This window comes from Erigeron canadensis, chromosome 6, assembly GCF_010389155.1.
Source record: "Erigeron canadensis isolate Cc75 chromosome 6, C_canadensis_v1, whole genome shotgun sequence".
NCBI lineage: Eukaryota > Viridiplantae > Streptophyta > Magnoliopsida > Asterales > Asteraceae > Erigeron > Erigeron canadensis.
Window position 1 is genome coordinate 21,793,710 of NC_057766.1, and position 16,783 is coordinate 21,810,492.

General features: G+C 34.3%; 3 protein-coding genes across 3 annotated transcripts; 1 reads left to right on the top strand and 2 right to left on the bottom strand.

Moving 5' to 3' along the window:
- Positions 1–470: 470 nt before the first annotated feature.
- On the bottom strand, positions 471–1,705 carry LOC122604001 (GATA transcription factor 7-like). The gene is made up of 2 exons (XM_043776881.1): positions 1,545–1,705; positions 471–1,308 (listed from the first exon to the last, which is right to left on the bottom strand). The coding sequence occupies exons 1-2, from the start codon at positions 1,671–1,673 to the stop codon at positions 577–579; spliced, it is 861 nt and encodes a 286-aa protein (XP_043632816.1). The 5' UTR covers positions 1,674–1,705; the 3' UTR covers positions 471–576.
- A 538-nt stretch (positions 1,706–2,243) lies between these two features.
- On the top strand, positions 2,244–3,562 carry LOC122604463. Its single transcript, XM_043777357.1, has 2 exons — positions 2,244–3,008; positions 3,110–3,562. Exons 1-2 carry the CDS (start codon positions 2,244–2,246, stop codon positions 3,560–3,562), a joined length of 1,218 nt encoding a protein of 405 aa, XP_043633292.1.
- A 9,055-nt stretch (positions 3,563–12,617) lies between these two features.
- On the bottom strand, positions 12,618–16,410 carry LOC122605827 (pentatricopeptide repeat-containing protein At4g13650). The gene has a single exon (XM_043778785.1). It carries the CDS (start codon positions 16,408–16,410, stop codon positions 13,240–13,242), a length of 3,171 nt encoding a protein of 1,056 aa, XP_043634720.1. The 3' UTR covers positions 12,618–13,239.
- Positions 16,411–16,783: the final 373 nt, after the last annotated feature.

Here is a 16,783-nt window from a genome sequence, read left to right on the forward strand (position 1 = left end):
GTATCACCTCATCGTTCTCACGTACCACCCCAAGCATATCATTTTTACCTTATTATCGTGTATATATTTAGCTCAATAATAATGGTCCTACTCATTTAATGTCGTGCGTAGAAGAAAAATAGAATAATGGCAAACGACTTGCATTCACTACCCCACCCCAAACCTTGTCACCGAGTAGTCGCGGACACGCGGCTAGAAATTAGCCGGCCGGCCTTGAGCAACACCTTGAACCACTCCGATTTCATACTGATTACCGAGTGCATAAAATTTTTAAAAAATAATCAAAAGTTATTCCAAGAGTTGACATTTAGATTGAAATCATGGCGTATCAAAAATCAAAAGTCCGAGTTCGAATTCTCACATTTGTGAAGGTTAATTAATAAGAATTTTTGAAGAGTTCTGATTTTCAGACATACTCGTAATTTATTATTAGAAGTAGAATAAAATATCATTAAAAGAAAAAAAAACTATTATAAAAAGTAAAAGTAGTATTAGTAACTAATCTCAAATACTAAATATTTGATATTTTACATAATGGATTTAAACTTAACTAAAATTATTGCATCTTATTCATCTTCAACAAGAAGACGATGAACACATTCTCATTTCCAACACTTTCTTATGAGAATTCGAGTGTTTATAACTCACAAAACTAGGACTTTTGGCTGGCCTATATTCGGGCAGCAACCTGCCCGATTTATACCTTACACCACATGCATTACACAATGTTTTTGGCCCATCTGGTCCTGCCCGCCATTGTGGGGTCCTTTGAGATAAACAATGTGTACACCTTCTACCCTGCCCGAAACTGCTGCCCTCTTCTTCTTCATGCTTTATTTGCTTGTACACTCCCTGCCCGTAATCTTCATCTTTTGTGCAGTTTTGACTTGTACTTTTTGTTGGCAAAATAAGCTCACTATCTGCTAGCCAATAATCTTGATGTAGCAAAAGTGACTCATCATTGTTGTATGTATAATGTTGAGACCTGAATAAGTTTTTTCTCGAACGGAAAATTGGATCACTGACGGACCACTGACTCACTCGGTCATCTCGAGAATACCAGCATAAGTGACTTGTACTTTTAAATTGGCTTCTTTTCCTTTTGCTTCTTGCTTTGCAAGGTACAACAAGCTTATGCAGGGAATAATTTTGGAGTTTCTTTTGTACTTCTTGAGAGTTTGTACGTTGTGCATTAGAAGCTGTACTTGGAGGGTTTAAGGGTTTTACTGATGGAAGGCAACTTCCACTGCTTGATAAACAATCTTCCATAAATGCTGAGAGCCATTCTGTGTTAATATCACTTTGTTCCTGCATAACCTTCTAAATTAGTACTTGTGCATTAATAGGTTGTACCTCATGCCTAAAAACCTGTACCTTGATTATTAAAACACAATACAGACTTACACTTACTATTTTTTTTTATAATAAAAGTTAGTACTTCTATATTATGAATTAAATGTGGTATTTAAATGTTCATGCAAAACAAATGAGCTTTTAGTCTAATTGAATATGTTGGAAAATGAAGTATATAAGTAAAATGGTACCATAGAATGACATGAGAAGAGGTCATCAAGGCTGCCAAGTTTATTGAAAGATGGAGATAGTAGCTTTTGCTCCGGTTGGTAATTCGCCGGAAACCCGCCTGAAACTGAGACATTCCGGCAGAAGTCCATATTTTCTTTCTATTTTTGCTCTAGAGAGTAATATAGGATTTTGGGATAAAGCAAATATTTTTTGCACCAAGGCTTTTATCCAAGTTGAAATTCACATTTGCTCCCTCGACTATTCATTTAAGTTCCGTTTAGTCCTTTAAAGAGTTTAACTTTCATATCTCACATACAAAATAGTTTGGTTCCGCATTGTAGATACAAGATACGGGGTCGTACAACCACGATTTTAGTCATGTGCATGTATTACTAGTCAATTAGCCCTATCACTAAGCACTCGTCGACCGCTTCTTCCACACCTCGTCGACGAGGCTAGCTTAGGGAGTCCTTTCGTCGACCGCTTCTTCGTTCGAGTTATTTCGTTCGGTCGATGCTCGTTGACGAGGAGAGGAGCGTGTATGCGGGACCCAATTACAACGTTAACTTGTTTTTTTTTTAAATCAAACGGCTAGATTTTAAAAAAAAAACCTCTTCTATAAAAACCAACTTCTATTCAACCATTTTCATCTCATTCACTTCTTTTCACTTATATATTTTTATACATAACAACACACACTCTATACATTTTCACTAAATATGTCGAGTTCTGACGAAAATTCAGTTTCATACATGAGTAAGTATACAATAGATGCCGAAATGTTAAACACTTTCGTTACTTTAATCGAAGATGAAGAAGCAGAAGCAGAGAGCTCGAGAATGGCAATCAGACCAAAAATACTAAGAAGAACAATAACCAGAAACCATGTGGAAGCCTCCACATGTTTATACAATCATTACTTTGCCCCGCAACCCGTTTACCTTGCCGATTATTTTAGAAGGAGTTTTCGAATGCCGAACGAAATGTTTCTTCGTATAGTGAACGAGATATATCACTTTGACGTCGTACAACCATTACCAAAACACTTTGCATTCTTCCACAACGCTCTAACCGACGCTTTGAGTCGCCCGGCGTTAAATATTTTTCAAAAATGTACTTCCGCTATACGCCAGCTGGCTTATGCTTCTACTGTCGACCAGTTAGATGAATACCTCGAAATGGGTTCTCAAACGTCTGCCGATTCGTTGAAGTACTTCTGCAAATGTGTTGTTCAATTATATCACACAGAGTTTTTCAGAAAATCGACACAAGAAGATGTTAACCGCGTGACCGCTAAACATGAGGCAGTGCACGGTTTTCCGGGTATGCTTGGAAGCGTTGATTGTATGCATTGGGCTTGGAGAAACTGCCCAACGGCATGGCAATGCCAATACACTTGTGGTGACAAAGGACATCCGACGATTATGCTTGAAGCGGTTGCATCATATGATTTGTGGATTGGCATGCTTGCTTTGGACCCGCCGGTTCGAACAACGACATCAACGTCCTTAATGAATCTGACTTGTTCGACCAACTTCTCCAAGATAGAGCTCCTACGGTAAATTTCACCATTAATGGCCAACAGTTTACAAAGGGTTATTATCTAGCTGATGGTATTTATCCAGAATGGGCTACACTTGTCAAGTCTTTCAAGTGTCCCATGGACCCTAAGACTTCTAAATTCAAACGCTTCCAAGAGTCTGCAAGAAAAGACGTGGAGCGTGCTTTTAGGGTACTTCAAGGCCGATGGAGAATCCTTCAACAAGGTGCGCGTCCATTAATTATTAACAAAATTAAACGCATCATGTACTCTTGTGTGTTGTTGCACAACATGGTCGTTGAATATAACGGGCGTGCAATCAGTCCTTTGGATTTGGAGCTAATTCCCGATACCCCGCCAACGCGTTCTTGGGACGAACGTGTTGACATTCAGTTACGTATGACAGGGGAGTTATGTGATAGGGCAACACACAACCGTCTAAGAGGTGCCCTAGTCGAGCACATTTGGAACTTGCCGGAAAACCAACGTGAACGTTGAGTGTGTTTTTTTTTTAGTTGTATTTTTTAATTAATTAATAAATGTAATGTATTGTTTTTATTTAAAATAAATGTATTGTGTTTTTTTTAATTAATGTAATGTGTTTTTTTTAATAAATGTAGTGTGCTTTTTTAATATTTAATTAACTATTTATTTTTTACGTAAATATAAAATAAAATAAGTAAAAAGTGTGGAAGAGGGGTTATAAGGAATGATTGTGGAAGAGGTGGATGAAGAGAGAGAAAAGCTGATGTGCCAGTATGGAAGAGGTATGAAAGAGGTGGATAAACTTCTAGCTTAGGGAAAGGCGTTAAGTCATTTACTCATGCCTTATCTTTCATGTATCTCTCACATCTACCTCTCACAAATTCTCACTGGCTTAAAATGAACGTTGTTGTTCCGAAGGAAAAAAAAAACTAATCATGCATTACACCATCACATGTATATAATGCAGCGTTGGAGTGTCACTAACTTGAAAAGAAAAAATTCTTTTACTAGACTAAAGGGTTCTTGGACATTTTTTTTTTCTATTACATTTATAAAAGTAAAGCAAAAATTAATAAAACAACAGCAACACTATCTATTTTCAAATTTCTAATTATAACGAATTTGAAATTTTAAACATAAATTAATAAATAACTAATCATGCATTGCAGTAACAAGTTGTTGTTTATTTATGGGTTTTGCTAAATAAAGTCCTAGGGATTTTTGTTAAGAGACATTAATTAGTTGTATACTTACCATAAAATTCAAAGGGTGAGATTTTAATATGAAAATGTACAATCTTAATATGTACGTTAGAGGAAGCTCTAAGGGCTTTGTTTAGCATTTTCCTTTATTTACATTTAAACATCGGATTTGTTGTTAGATAGCACGAAGTGGTGACTAATGGTTGAAAATCCATTGCTACATTTACATCTCTTAATTATAACAATTTTGAAATTTTAACCCAAAGATTACTAAAATTAAAATTTGCATCAATAGTCCAACCTCATAACTTCACATACACCGATCTTATTTGTCAACTTTACGAAACGTCATATTATCAACAATTTAAGGGCCACAACAACCACCACTTCCAAAGTGGATTACAACATATGTCAATTTATTAAACGAATACAGGAGCGAGGTCACATGGGATATGTGATAGACCGAAAGCTTTTTATATGTAACAAACTCCTCAAAAATAACCAAAAATATTTAATTGTTTAGAGTAGATATTATTTGATTTGTTTCGCATTAGACGTCTATTTATGTAATAAAAAAATAATTAAATATTGATATTTGGCTATTTGCTAAATAACTTTTGTTCAGTTTATTGTTTGACTAATGATCATTATCTATATATTAGTATAAAATATCTATTTTTAAGAAATTAAATACTGTTGTTTTTCTTACCGTATGTATTGGTATAACCGTATAACCAAATTCTGAAGTTTTAACTTAAAGGTCCATTTAGGGTGGAAGCCGGAAGGTATGATACATGTGTGATATATTTATCTGATGAATGGTGAAGCTTTTCTAAATGTATGCATTTTTTTTTTTTTGTTCTTTTAATTTGTTTGATTACTTTACTTCTTGATGAATCTTTTTATAATGCATTAAGATACAAGAAAATGAATTATACATATTTTTGCCCTCTCTTATCATATCAATGTGCCAACTAGTACTTCGTTTTTCACAAGAATTATTTTTTTTAAAGGCAGCAACGGATAAATGGCTTACACCCTCCACGTGGATGCGCTCATGCCGATTCATCTCCTGGTAATACCCTAAAAGGTTTGTTTCTCATGTGTTAGATGAGTATAGCATTACTAAGGCCCCCTTACCACATTTGCATGTGACAGGATTCGAACCTGAGACCCCCAGGAGGAAACTACTTTGTGAAAAAACCCCTAACCACTGGGCTAATACCCCAATGGCTCACAAGAATTATTAATAAAGCAATGGGGCATGTCCATGAGACTACAGGTTAAGAAGGTGATTGTGATAGTGAAGGACAAAAGACCCACCCAAACATATTGCCAATGTTTTAAAAACCGGACCGGACACTGAACCGGACTCACAAAAATTCACTGGTCAGACCGGTCGGATCGGTCTGATCGTAGTTGGACCGGGTTTTGACGAAACATACATTTTTCCAAGTAATACCATAAGATTTCTAGTTAAAATATAACATAAGTTTAATAATATTAAAGTTCAAGTATTATTTAATAATAAACCAAAGTCTAACACAAAACACATGATTAACAAGTTCTGTTATAAGTTTAAACACATTCAAATTTCATCCAACATCAATAATCATTTTCTCTATTTTCTATTTAGTCTTGGCTATATTCAAATTAAGATACGAGTATATATATAAATTTTGACTAATTCTCACATAAGACCACTTTGGAAAATACAAGTTAATTTTCTATAAGAAAGTCCACAAATAAGCTCATTATTCAGCATTCTCATTCCTGCATCAGTAGTAATGGCTTCTTGTTACCCCACTCAAAATCAACAATATAAGTTCCTCTTTTTTTATCCCTCACGTTATTTCTTCAATTCATTTTTCAAACATGGATCATCATCGATTTAGTTATCCTATTTCATTTAATCCATTTTTCCAAATCTCTAACCAAAATCTTCTCCCATTTCATAAATCTAAAAAAATTCAGTTTCATCTTCTTCAATCGAATAATAATAATAATAATAATAATAATAATAATAATAATAAGTGACGAAGGTTGATCTTGAGGTGGATGTTGCGATCTACTCTAAATAGGATGAATTCATTATAAACGTAAGATTTGGATCTTTTTTCCCCCAAAAAATAGAAGAAAAACAACATGAAAAAGACGTTGACTTTGTTTGACCCGGTTCATAGCGGTTCGATAACGGTCCAGTTCGCACGGTTCAGTCCGGTTCAATTTCCACCATTAAACCGGGGTCGGTTAGACCGGAAGTCTTGAAAAATCCGGTCAGACCGCGGTCAAAGCGGTCCGACCGGCCGGTTTAAAAACATTGCATATTGTAGTTGAATATAAAAAAGGATGGTAATATTTTGATAACACTTTTTAGTTATACACGATAAATATAAATATACTTGTTGTGCGTATAAACTATGAGAGACATCAATTTTTGTAAATGATTAAAAAGTGTTGTGAGAATATCACTCCTCTATAAAAACCCTTGTAACTAAAAGCATTCATTATTTTAAACTATCTATATCCGTAAACATGTGTGGGTTTATACATATACACATTGAAAGTCCCCGGCGATTCACATTTCTTTTTAGTTGTTGATTATTAACCAGGAGTGATATTTTACACGGAAAATAAAAAAAAAAACGATATATATATATATATATATATATATATATATATATATATATATATATATATATATATATATATATATATATTCTAGGGTAAGGTTCAATTGAGAACCATTCACATATAAACATAGATAATATTAAGTATAATTTGATCTGTTCATATGTAAATAAATATATGTTCACATATATCTATCACATATGAATATCAAGTTATAATATAGTGGTTCTCACAGTTCTTACAATTTAAATGGTTCACCTTTACCTATATATATATATATATATATATATATATATGCTTCATTCAATGTTTAATAATTACGTGTTGTAAATCTATTTATAAGTTAATCTTTATTTTCAACGACAAATTTCTTACAACACCTGCATTTATATGTTTAATGTTTTAGTCTACTAGCATGGTACCCGCGCAAGGCGGCAGTGGGTGTGTTGGTGACGTTGTGGTGGTGGAGATGGCGTCGAGTGGTGTTGATAATTGACGTAAAAGTAATTGATATAAATGGTTAATGGAGTTATTTTAAAGAATTGAGATTGATGGTATCATTTAATCATTAATGTTAAGGGTATTGTATGTGAAATATTTTAAGGAATGGTAAGAGAAAATATAACATATTTTTTAACCCTTTTTAATATAAAGTGATACGTATTCCATATTATCAAAACAAAAATAATGAAAAACAAATATATGCAATAACTATTTGAAATTGAAGACAATGGTACAACATACTACCCAACCTCAAGTGCTACTCTCAACAATAATTGTAGTCGAGGGTAAAATGAAATGTAGTGTACCTGTTTTCGTACTACTGTACAATTTCCTTGTGTGACTATTGTGATTAATCTTTTAAAGTTTTTTGTTACTTGTCTTTTTTACTTTTGTCTCTTTTACTGTAGTAGTCTTTTTCTATAAAAAATAATGATTTTGCAAGAAAAGAAAAAAAAAAAAAGCAAATAATGGTGCCGACTAGCCACAGGAACAATTTAATTGTATATAACTTGACTTAACCAATATAAAAAAAATAAAAAAAGAGAGATGAAAATGACCATAAATCAGTGCTGGAAGATGTATGATGTTTCATAAATACATTAATTTTTCATACAATACAATCAAAAATTCAGATGCTATATATATTTTATCGATATGGATATTGATTTGTGCTTCATCATAATTAATTTGTAGTTTTATTGGAAAAGGTACAATAACAACAAATCATCATATAGTAACTAATGGTTAGCCTGGATTTGAGTTTTCAAGCCATAAACCATCATAAGAATTAGTCAATAATGACGAATTGAAAGAACCTATAAACCAAAAGGAGATTTTTTACTATCGAAGACCAGACCTCAATGTAAGGGTGGGCTAGGGCAAGCCATCTAGCAAGTTGATTGTTGAGATTTTTTTGAAAAAAGCATATACACTATCAAAATGTGACAAATTGGATATATGTGGTCAAAATTTTAAAAATGTAAATGTTACTCTCAAGTCTCAAGAATCGAGAAAATGGGGTTATCGGTCCTATAGAAACCATTACTTAATTTGAGATTTACAAAAGATTGATCATAGTCAAGATTCTGTAATTGGACGGCAAGAAAATGCCTAAAAGAACATTTTATTTACACAAATGCACAAAATCCAATTAGATTATTCAAACAAAAGCTCTAATGCATAGAATACAAAGTGGTCAACCTACAAGTAAAGAGGTTTAAGGATATAATTAAGTACTCACCAATTTAAATAAACTAATGCAAATCCTCGTCCTTAAGTTGCTTTAATTGTTATCACCATTCAAAATTCGAATTTAGAAAAAAGTGATAGTTTTTCAAGTCATGTATGATTAATTTATCATTAAAATCTTTTAAATTTATACAATGGGCGCCTGGGCGGCTTAAATTCAAATAAATCATACTTTATATGTGTTTGGTTTTTTTAACGGGATGTGTAACCCCATCATGGGAAAATGTGTAACCCCAACACACAGGGTATTAGTGGCGACGTCGCCGCTAATACTCTGGGCCCCCATGTCTGTAATGGTAAATTTGAACGAGAAATTAGTGGGCCCCCTGTCAGTGTCAGAGTATTAGCGGCGACGTCGCCGTTAATACCTTGGTCGGGTTGACTTTTGTCTGGTGATGTTACCATCTGCCTTTTTTAATCTGTCCATATTTTCATAAGATGTTGTCTTTTTATGTTTTTCCCCCTAAAAATGATAGTTTTGTTGATAATAAAATAAGAAGTAGATGTGTCGAAAAGTCAACTGCTCTACTCATATTTTGTCTATGGAAATAACGTCTAGATAAATAAATTTACATTTGTTGATACCTTTAATTTTCCATCCAAGGGTGCCGCTTTAAATTATTTCCAATTTAGCATATGGAAGTATGGAACTTAATGTTTAAAAAAAAAAGAGCATATAGTGAAAAAATTGTTGATGATATTAGGAACTTAATCATCCTCACATAAAAGTGAAGAGTGTGGTTATATCACGCCAAAAATCAACTTGCCAACACCTAATCAAATGGTGTCATTACACACATGTGAAAAGATGTCAACTAAAGTCATATTGGGGCAATATTCTGCCACTAAAAGTTATAAAAAAATAAGGAAAATGTTAAATACAACCTACATGAATAAAAAAATTTATATTTTCCATATTAAAATTTCGATCCCTAATTTTCATGATAAATGTACAAACAATTTATGCACCTTAAACACAACCCTCGTATTTAGCAAACCCCAAAAAAGAAAAAGCGGGGACGCTTCCAATGGTTACCTTCATCGGCAGATTTATGTCTCCTATACCGAATGTGGAATGATGCTGCAACATAGGGAGCGGTGTTACCGCTTGCCGGTGTGCGATAAGACACCAATATGTTTCCCTCAAAATTCATAATTTGCCTACATTTATGATCATCGTTACTTCGTTAGGGACTTTTTTTTTCTCTTTTTACTACATTAGATATTTAGACGAATAGCCAGTGGAATCTACAAGAAGGAAGACCGAAAGTACTATAAAAGAAAATACTTAGAGTATCCACAATGATAAAAAGTTTTTAAAGCTTTTTTATTTTAACACCTCATTATCCATTAACTTAAACCTATTAAAAAGCTATTACTTCTAATGGAAAAACTTTTTATAAAGCTTTTTATGATTAAATCATTTGTATATGAAAAAAAGCTTTTTGGCAAAAGGTTGAGAAAACTCAACCTATTCATCAAATAATCCTTTTAACCCAATGACATCAACCTATTGTAAAGACTTTTTTTCTCAAAATTTTTTTTTATTAAACACCATTGGAGATGCCCTTAGTTGGATAGTTGGAAAATTGGAAAGACATGAAAATCACCATCCTAGCTGTTACTCTCAGATTTGTTCATGCTTCAGTCTGAAACCGTATATTCAGATGTTGTAGCAGACTAGTAGGCTAAAGATTATGAAGAATACAACGTAAATGTGTAACAAGAAATTAATCACATTGACAAATCTTTTTTATTAAAAAAAAAAATAGAAACATATTCATACTCATGAGAAACACAAATATACACAAAGTTATGAAAAAGAGTTAATTACTGAAATGGTACCTAATGTTTGCGTCATATTACTGGTTTCATACCTTTCCTTTCGAAATTACGCTGATCATACCTAACGTATGCAAATCCCCACTTGGACCATACCGGAGACCAACACCGTCAGGTGGCCGTTAAAACCTCCCCCACGTGACTTACACGTGAGAGGTAAATATGTAATATCGCGTTTCCTAATTACTGAAATGATACCTAACATTTACACGATATTGCTGGTTTCATACCTATATGTTTATTAATTGCTTAAATGGTACCTAATGTTTAGTTATTATTTTTGTATATATACTTTTTTTAATTTGTTTTATTTTTCTTTTATAAAAATTCTCCAAAACTTGTTACAATTTAATGAAAATAGTCAAAATGCACCTATAATTCACTAAAAAATAATACCAAATAGTTATTTCATAACAAAACATAAGTTTTAAAGTTCACGAATAACCAAAAATAGCAATAAAGTATCATAAAAAAAAAATTTAAAACTAAAATTTTCTTTTTTAAAAGTTTCGGAAATACTGCAACGGTAATACCAGAAATATCCAGGAATACGAGAAATATCGGCCGGTATTTAAAACATTGCTTTAAGCTTCGTGTCGCAGTAAATACTGACTTGTATTTCTGGTATTCCTGGTATATTCCATGGTATTACCATTGCGGTATTTTCGGAATTTTTTCAAAAAAAAAAATTAGTTATTATTTTTTAGTGGATTTTTTAAAATTGTTTCCTCGCAAATTTTTTTTAAAATTGTTTTTATGATGCTTTATTGCTATTTTTGGTTATTCGTGAACTTTAAAACTTATATTTTGTTATGAAATATCGATTTGGTATTAATTTTAAGTGGATTATAAGTGCATTCTGACTATTTACATTAAATTGTAACAAGTTTTGGAGAATTTTAATAAAAGAAACATAAAACAAATTTTAAAAAATACAAAAAAAAAAAATTAATAACTAAACATTAGGTACCATTTAAGTAATTAAGAAACATTAGGTATGAAATCAGCAATATCGTGCAAACGTTAGGTACCATTTCAGTAATTAAGAAACGTGATATTACATATTTACCCCTCACGTGCAAGTCACGTGGGGGAGGTTTTAACGGACACCTGACAGCGTTAGTCTCCAGTATGGTCCGAGTGGAGATTTGCATACGTTGGGTATGATCAGCGTAATTTCGAAATGACATGTATGAAACCAGTAATATGACGCAAACGTTAGGTACCATTTCAGTAATTAACTCTATGAAAAATGAAGAGCAGGTTAGACAAGATTTCAATACCAACAAGCTTGTTTAACAAATGAAACCTTCTTATGATCATATGAATTGGTAGAACCAGATTCTTACCAAACCTTTCTTACATTAATTGATTGTAAAACATCTATTGGATTTTTATGTAGCATTTTGAGTGCTGGAAGTACATCAATTGATTATATGTTTTTTTAATTCAGGAAAAGGTTCTTCATCAGTATTGTTATACTCCGTGTTAAACCATATCTATCTTCCAAATTATAAGAGGAAAAAACATCAGTGAGTCATCAATATTTTTGTGAATAGAAAGTAAAGTAAAGTAACTCCCAATGCCGTTTTCCACGGGTTTTGGGTCCCAATACCGTCTTCAATGGTGTATGGGGGAGGTTGATATGTAGATAGCCTTACCCCTACCAAAGGTAGAGAGGCTGCTTCCAGGTTCTACCATAGGTAGAAAAGGACCTCCAGCCTTGCTGGGCATGAGGATCGAACCCATGACCTCTGTTTCCAGAGGCATGAGCTTCAACCACTGATCCAACCCAGTTGGTTTTGTGAATATAATATGTAATTGTACATATAAACAGTTATGGTTGAAGTTTGAGATAAAGCACAACGGTCACAACCTAAATCTACATGTTCCCAGACAAACAGGTTGAAATTGCCGCTTCTAAGATTTATATCAGGTTGGCATCTTTTTGTAGTCTAGACTTCCTGCTAGATGTTGAATGCAGATCATTTCAACAGCCCGAATCATTAAATGTGGGTATTATATCTAAATATTAAGGCTGGTTATCCGTAATCATAATAACAACCCCTAATATGTTTGTTGACCCATAGGTGGCTTTGAGTTTATACGTAGCCCATATGATTATAGAACAATATGCGACATAGAATTTTATTACGAAAACATCGTACAGCAATGTTATAGTATATACAACCAAAACTACTGAGAAATTTGGGAATGTAGTAATTACATGATTTCAAAACTATGTATCAGGCCGGATTACCGGAAAGAATAAGAGTAAATGATATACAAATGTAATGGAAGTATAGGAAAAGAAAAAAACCTTCCAAAGAGAATAGCAAGCGAGCTAACGTCAACTCAGACGAATATCTGCACTTATGACAGAAGACAAAAACTCTTCATTTGCAGCTTCACTTGAGAGGATTTGTACAAATTACTATTACCTTCTTGCTCCATCTTGTATTAATACAATGGAATATGCACCTTCCCTGATATGGATCTGCCATCAAGTGTGATGGTTCTTCGTCGGCTTTATGACCCCATTCCATCGAAGCAGTGGACTAGATACTAGTCACATTTGAAGCTAATTAACTGATGGTTGCTATATCAAACTTCCATGTTCTTGATATTCTTTACAATGTTGATGCACCTTTGGTGAGTTCAATTGGATGTTATCTTTTAGCAGATTGAACCGTCTTTGATGTTAATAGAGACATTATCTTGGCTCTGGAACAGATCACATGAACCAACATAAACACATCCAAATCACCAATGATCTTTGCACGAACAGACACCAGCTCCAAAATGATGAAACCGATACGAGTCTCTAACTATTATATCACGATTGCAAATCTTTGACACATACTTTATCCAATTATGGCAATCATTGCATACACGAAGATTCTTCATAACCCGCATGGGGATCGTATTAGACAGGGTCAGAAGTCCAAATGTAATGGCTAATTTCTCACTATGTATACAAGTTAATGGATCCTTTTGATCTTGCTCCAAATCATTTAAAAGACTATAACGGTCTTGAACATAACCCATATCAGAAGCCCTTTTATTTATAACCTCCAAATATTCATAGATCTCATTGGCTAGTGGATGGAGACAATCACCAACAAAGAATGCATGAACCGTGTTTTTGATCTCAATCCAGCTGCGCCCCGGCACTTTCTTCACATATCGGTCTTTCATTAACTTTCTTGTTCGGTTTCTATCATCCCATTTTCCAAAAACAGCATACATATTTGACAATAACACATATGTGGCTGAATCTTCTGGTTCTAATTCAAGAAGATGTTTTGCAGAGATTTCTCCAATTTCTTTATTTTTGTGAACTGTACACGCACTCAAGAGTGTCCTCCACACCATTGCGTCAGGTTCAATTGGCATTGACTCAATAAACTCTCGTGCACGGGTCAAAAGCCCAGCCCGTCCAAGTATGTCTACAACACAAGCATAGTGTTCGGCTCGTGGCACTAAACCATAATCTTGACTCATCGATTTGAAGTATTCCAGTCCTTTGTCAACTAATCTGACATGGCTACAAGCCGTTAAAACACCCACAAAAGTAACATAATTTGGGGTATAACCCAACTGTTTCATTTCCTCAAAGAGTTTTATAGCTTCATCTCCACACCCGTGTTGAGAATAACCCGTGATCATGGCATTCCACGAAACCTCGTTCTTTTCAGGCATTTCAAGAAACTCTTTCTTGGCATCCTCAAGGCTACCACATTTTGAATATAATGTTATGAGAACATTTGAAGCCTCGGGTTCCAAATTGTAGCCGGTTTTGATCATTGTTGAATGGATTTGCTTCCCTTGTGTTATGTTTGTTGTATTTGCAGCAGCACTAATTGCTGATCCGTATGTAAACATATTCAATTCTACCCCAATTTCATTCATTTTCGCAAATACTTTAAGTGATTCCTCATAATTTCCGCTCTGTGCAAATCCTGATACCAATCCATTCCATGAGACATTATCTTTATAATTGATCTTGTCAAACGCCAAGTATGCTTCGTTTATTAAACCACAGCGAGCATACAAACAAACAAGTGCATTCCCGATTGAAAGATCAGAGGAATAACCACGAACGACTGAATGACCATGAATTTGGCGGCCTTGGTTGATAGCTTGAATTCCTGCACACGCACTAATTGCACTTGAAAATCCGATGTTATCTGATTGGATTCCTTGGTGTAGCATTTCCTCAAATGTCTTAAGAGCTTCAACAAATAACTCATGTTGAGCATACCCTGCTATCATAGCTGTCCAGGAGACAACATCTTTCTCTTTGAGGCGTCTAAGAATTTTCTGTGCGGTATACAAGTCCCCAAGCTTGGAGTACATATCAATAAGAACACTGCAGACATATACATTTGGCTGAAAACCCGTTTTCACAACTTGTGAATGGATCTGCTCACCGAGGTCTAAAGCACCCACCAAAGTACATGTTCTAAGTATACTTGGATACGTGTACTGATTAGGTCTCAACCCGTTAATCTGCATTTGTGAAAAAATTTTGAAGGATTCATGGAGATCCCCCAACTGTCCATAAGCCACTAACATGACATTCCATAAAACCACATTTTTTTTTTCTGTTGTAAGGAACAACTCATGAGCAGTTTTGACATCGGAGCATTTAACATAAAGGTCAAGTAACGAGCCTTCTATGATTATATCTGCACACATTCCCGCCTTTATTGTATACGAATGTAGTTGTCTCCCTTTCAACAAATCCCCAATTGACGCACAAGCACTTAAGAGACTAGCAACAGTGACAGAATCCGGTTTCAGGGTATCAGACTGCATTTTTCGATAGAACTCCATAGCCTTCTCACTTAGTCCTTTCTGAGCAAGCCCCGAGATAAGAGTGTTGTACGATACACTATCCCTATGATCCATTTTATTAAAAATTTGTTCTGCAGACGACAAATCGCCACAACGGGAATACAATGTGACAAGAGAATTGCAGACATAAGTTTCAGATGAAAATCCCCATTTATGTATAAGGGAATGCAACTGCTCACCTAGCTCAAAAAACTCAATCTTCGTACATGAACTTATAACACTAGAGAAAACATACGGAGTAGGCAAAGCCCCGGAATCATGCATTTCTTTGAATAACAAAATACTCTCTTCTTCAAGTCCATTATAAGAAAAACCCGATATCATAGCAACCCAAGTCACATTATCCCTCATAGCCAACCCTTGAAACACACATTTTGCAATATCTATACACCCTTTCTTCGCATACAAATCAATCAACGGATTACACGCAACATAATTCTCACCAAAACCATACCGAACAATCTTACCATGAATCATCTTCACATAACAATCCTCAACCTTATATCCACTACACGCACGCAATACATTTCCAAACGTTACTTCATCCGGACAAACAACATTTTCCGCCAACATTTTCCAAAATAAAACCAAGACCAAACCACCCATTTTCTTCCCAATCAACCAGAAAAACAAACCATTCCAAAAAGACAAAAAATCTCTCTCAGGCATTTCATCGAGCAGTTGGTATGCATAACGTAAATTTCCAAGATTTAGGTAAACATCAAGTAACCGGCTATTAATTCCATAATCCGAATCAAAACCCAGTTTTAATAACTTCCCATGAAGCTTTTGAACATCTGAGAGAGACCCAGAATTTAAAAATGCTTCTAATAGCCAACAGTAGGTTTGATGGTTAGCCGAAACTTGATTCGGATAACTAATAAGCCGATTTTTATCGTTATTACTTATGGGCTTTGATAAATCTTCTTGTTGTTCATTGAAAATTGGTTGACTTGCGGTGGTTAATTTAAATTGATTGAACTTAGTGAAGAAATATTTGGGGAAAATTGATTGTGGTTTTCGCGGGAAAAGGTGAATTTGGGGGTTTAAAAATGAAGAACGTAATAAGATCATAGTTGATTGTACGGATAGAATGGAAGTTGATAAACCTCTAAATAGTGTTCATGAGGGTTTAACATGCATTAATTAGAACATTCGAGTGAGTTATTTTGATGTTTTTGTTTTGACGAAGTTTACAAATATTATTAAGAAAAATCGAATTTGTTTATTGAATGATCGTTGGGCTGGCCTTAGCTAGGAGTTTTTCAGGCCAGAATGCTACTCACTCCGATACCTCTAATACACCACAAGGGTGGCGAAACCTCCAATTAACTTAATTGGGAGAAAACCCTGCTCCCTTCGGATTCGAACCCAGGTGTTCTGGATCCAAAGCTATCATTAAAAGACTCTCGTACCACTGGACTGTGAACCCAATGGTACGAAAAAT

Excerpts from the sequence above, each read along its gene's own strand:
- LOC122604001 (XM_043776881.1), bottom strand. The coding sequence starts at position 1,673 with ATGGACTTCTGCCGGAATGTCTCAGTTTCAGGCGGGTTTCCGGCGAAT. Across the intron at positions 1,309-1,544 it reads TCTTCTCATGTCATTCTATG|GAACAAAGTGATATTAACAC; the intron begins GTACCATTTTAC and ends AAGGTTATGCAG.
- LOC122604463 (XM_043777357.1), top strand. The coding sequence starts at position 2,244 with ATGTCGAGTTCTGACGAAAATTCAGTTTCATACATGAGTAAGTATACA. Across the intron at positions 3,009-3,109 it reads TGCTTGCTTTGGACCCGCCG|TTTACAAAGGGTTATTATCT; the intron begins GTTCGAACAACG and ends AATGGCCAACAG.
- LOC122605827 (XM_043778785.1), bottom strand. The coding sequence starts at position 16,410 with ATGATCTTATTACGTTCTTCATTTTTAAACCCCCAAATTCACCTTTTC.